Source organism: Nanorana parkeri, unplaced genomic scaffold (assembly GCF_000935625.1).
Source record: "Nanorana parkeri isolate BGI_ZX_2015 unplaced genomic scaffold, ASM93562v1 scaffold639, whole genome shotgun sequence".
Classification (NCBI taxonomy): Eukaryota; Metazoa; Chordata; class Amphibia; order Anura; family Dicroglossidae; genus Nanorana; species Nanorana parkeri.
Genome location: NW_017306907.1, coordinates 159,838 through 163,780, shown reverse-complemented (window position 1 = coordinate 163,780; position 3,943 = coordinate 159,838). Strand labels below are relative to the sequence as shown.

Below are 3,943 nucleotides of genomic sequence, written 5' to 3'. Positions count from 1 at the left end.
AAAGATGTGGGGGGAATTTAAAAAGGGAGGGGGGGGGGGGGATATTGAGAAAGGGTAACCCCTTTATTAGGGGGCAACCAGATATCTACCCCCTCCTCGGGGAATGAGTGCAGGTCTACATTAGTACCACTCACCCATTCCAATAAAGAGTTAAAAGGACTGACCACCGAATAATAATCCTTTAATAGAATAAACACGAACACATACTTCCCCGCTTTTAAATCAAAGTTTACTAAAGTACTCTAAAGTAAATAAGTAAATACAGAATCAGTCACAGTATCCAGTGATGTATCTGTCAATCAAGTCATCCAGAGAGGTAATCCGCGTCAATCATCGTGACCTGCTGCCTGCCAATCTGTACATACTGCACGCCCGTCGCTTAATGACAAATTTATATTTACCACCATCATTGACCAAAATATGACTGCAGCCCAGAATGTGTTATTTATCGGCTGCTTTGTTAATGTTTAAAATCAGGTTCTGGTTGTTCCCAATTTCCAGCCTGTTCGGCCGAACTGCAGACTTATGGAGAAACACTACTGGTGATATGATATAAAAAAACAGGAAAATCAGATTGTAACTGAAATTGCATATTTCAATATGAATACGATTTTGTTGTGCAAAATGAGACTACCTACAAAGTGGTTGATATTGTTTTGTTATATTGTATTATTCTTCCTGTTCATATCCAGAACATAAAGAGATCAGTGACGCCGTTTACAATTCTCACCTACAAAGACCTGATGGCATCAGCTGTTCCACTGACAGACGAGGACTCCAGCTATTGGGATAGCTTTACTTCCAAACAGGAGCTTCCCCAACGTCAAAGTGCAAAGCCATCAGCAAAGTCATAACAGAGGCCTGTAACAATCCTAACGTTTTGGAGACAGTTTATCAAGATTAGAAGAAGAGTGACTTTTGTTTTGGTGAATTTGCTGAGTTTTTTGCTTAACTAATAATGATTAGTAATGGACAGTCACAATATCAAACTGAAGTAGCTTTGAGGGAAATGTCTTTTCTAGCATTTCTGCAATGCAATATTAATTATTTCTGTTTTAGGGCAGGTTCACACCATTTTCAGGACCAGATCTGGAACATAGTGCATTGTGTTTTTGCTGCGTTTGGATTTTTTTTCCCCCAGCTTAAACTGGTTTTACAGGTGCGTTCCATGCGTTTTTGATGCATTCCAGACCAGACTAGATAGGACAAGCAGTATTTTCTGGTCTAGTGTGGAACGGACTACGCTGGTGGGAACAGAGGCCAGAAATAGTATAGGGATACATTGGGATGCATTTTGGGTCCGGAAACAGTCTGGTCTGGAGGTAATCTGGATGTGGTGTGAATGGGCCCTTAGAGTGGAATGGTCTGTTGGCAATAAAGTGGCAGATTTTCATTTTAGATGAACTATAGTAAAAATTGCTGATTGTCATTTTGATCTTTAGAAATAGGTCATTAGTTATCAAGCTATATTTCTGTGCAGAAATTTTTGACACGTTTGATGTAACACCCCCTGTCTCCACATGTATGATGTCATAATGTAAATCTGGCTGCAGTGGTGGGAGGGTTCACATATACAGGTAATCCCACCACTAGCCAATCTTTTTTCCAGAATGCTTTGTTCGTAAATATGCACTTTGGTATTGTCTGAGTATGCACATTTATGTCCTATACATTGCCGGCATGACTTTTATCCAAGGGGTGCAGTAGCGATCAAATGCAGAAATGCTGATTTACTCGACTCCCAGTTTCCAAGATTGGATGGCCGGTGGTATCTTCTCACACATGAAGAAATCCTAAGACATTGCACTTGTCATGTGATCTGGACAAAATCATCATAGGCTCCATTAGGTGGGGAAATAAGCAATTATGTCTACTTTTGGCCCTGGGGCAGGAAGAGTTAAAGCAGGTCTGTTAATATTTGCAATAACTGTGCTGCTTAAAGAGGATCTGTCATTTAACATCAAACGTCCTATGACAGCCAGATGTGAGCCTATCTGTTTGTTTTTTTTGACTGTTTATATAAAAGTTTGTTTTAAAGAACTCCAGGCAAAACTTGTATTAACTCTTAACTAAAACAAGCAGTTAACCCTTGGAGTGTGAAGGAAACCCTGCTGCAAGGGTTAATAAAGATTCTGCCTAGAGTTCTTCTTAAAATTAAATATTTACTAGAGGGTGTACACAAGACATTAGATTTTGGGTTTTCAAAGAGAAAGCACAGCTGATTTCCTTCAGACTCTTGCCTTCCGATTGAAAATTCTTTATGGGCCTGCCTGCACACAACAGGCAGTAAGGGGAAGGGATGGGGTGAGTCACTGACCTGCCTTATTTACTTGTGTATGTCATTTTTAGACTGGATTCACAGTGCATTATGGGTTTTCCAAAGAGAACAGAAGCTGTTTGCCTTCAGACTCTCAGCCCCCAATTGAAACTTCATTACGGCCCAGTCTGCACATAACAAAAAGTTAGGCAGAAGGAAAGCGATGCGTCACCGTTCTGACTTATTTACTTGTCTATGTAATTAAGATCTATAAACACCAGGGGGGAATTTATCAAAACTGGAGCAGACAAAATCTGGACTAGCTTTGCATGACAACCAATCAGCATCTCTCTTTCATTTTCAAACCTTAACTGAACAAACTGAAGAGAGATTAATGGTAAAAGCCGCGCTGTGTGAATGAGACCGCAAAGTGTCAGATATAGTAGACACTGACCTTGGAGTATTGTGATACAATGTGTAAAAAGTGCAAAACAAAAAAGAAACGCATGTATATAACATGCACCTTAGTGTAAATGTAATTGCTACAAAATATCCATAATGAAAAATCAAATGCACTAAATATTAACTGTGAATCAATGTGATGCAATGTGCAAAGAATACCAACAAGAAAAACGCATGTGTGTAACTTGCACTCCAGTGAAAATAATAAATGGTTAAAAAATTTCCATGATCCTGGATCTTCAATAGTCCATTAAGTAAATAGAAGATAAAACATTGGATGTAGAATAAACTTAGTCTCCTGTGACCATCAACAGAGAAATCTTCTGGAATGCACCTCACCTTTAGCAGAGACCCACCAGGGTCTGTATGCGCTGTTCCTCTAATTCAAAACAGGTAGAGGAAGCACCTGATGCCGAATACCTCCCAGTGATTACCTCCTCTCAGGTACAGACTCTCTTGCAGTCTCAGGAGTTGGAAGCAGACAGTTCATCCGAATGGCCCATGCATCAGATAAAATAAAAAGTGGAAACTCGTAGTGCAGATGGTTTTAAAAGGATACTAGACTTTATTAAAAAAAGGGAATACTACTCACATATCATAGATAAAATTGAGGTATTTGGTAAGCAGCCACAGACACTGTGTGCAAATCGCTCAGCTCCTCTATTCCACCCTACGTACGTTACGTCAAAGGGCGTGACTGCATCATGCCCTTTGACATAACGTACGTAGCTGACCACACAGATTTCAGCTGCTGCTTAACTTGATTAGAGTAGTGGCGCGAGGTTTCACATTATTCAAACTGAAGAGAGATGCTGATTGCTTGCCATGGGCAACTGCTCCAGATTTTGTCTGCTCCAGTTTTGATACCCCCTCCACCCCCCAGGTATTTTCCCACAAATCACTCAAGGATAGGATGCTGACTCAAAATCGAACTATGACATATACATGAGCAGCAATTTATATTTACCTGACTAAAAGAAACATTTGTTCGTTTATCCATTTATTTTAAAGTCCTGATTATATTACATAAGATGCATGCCAAACCGCTATCCATTCCCTCACTAATTCTATGCCACACTAATTCTTTGCAAGCTTGTTTTGAAACCAGGGGCACGTGTCTACAAATCCTGAAAGCAACTTTTTTAACATTGGGTACAAGGAATGGTCAAAGATCCTGTACAGGCCTAATGAGAAAACATAGATAACCAATGCAATCAGCAATGT

General features: G+C 39.8%; 1 protein-coding gene across 1 annotated transcript in view; it reads left to right on the top strand.

The window, feature by feature from the left end:
- The window catches only part of AASDHPPT (aminoadipate-semialdehyde dehydrogenase-phosphopantetheinyl transferase), a 49,529-nt gene extending 48,662 nt beyond the window's left edge, over nt 1–867 (top strand). Inside the window, exon 8 of the mRNA XM_018563188.1 lies at nt 693–867. Coding sequence (XP_018418690.1) covers nt 693–854 — 162 coding nt within the window. The 3' untranslated portion in view covers nt 855–867. The remainder of the gene's footprint in view (nt 1–692) is intronic.
- The last annotated feature ends 3,076 nt before the right edge of the window (nt 868–3,943 follow it).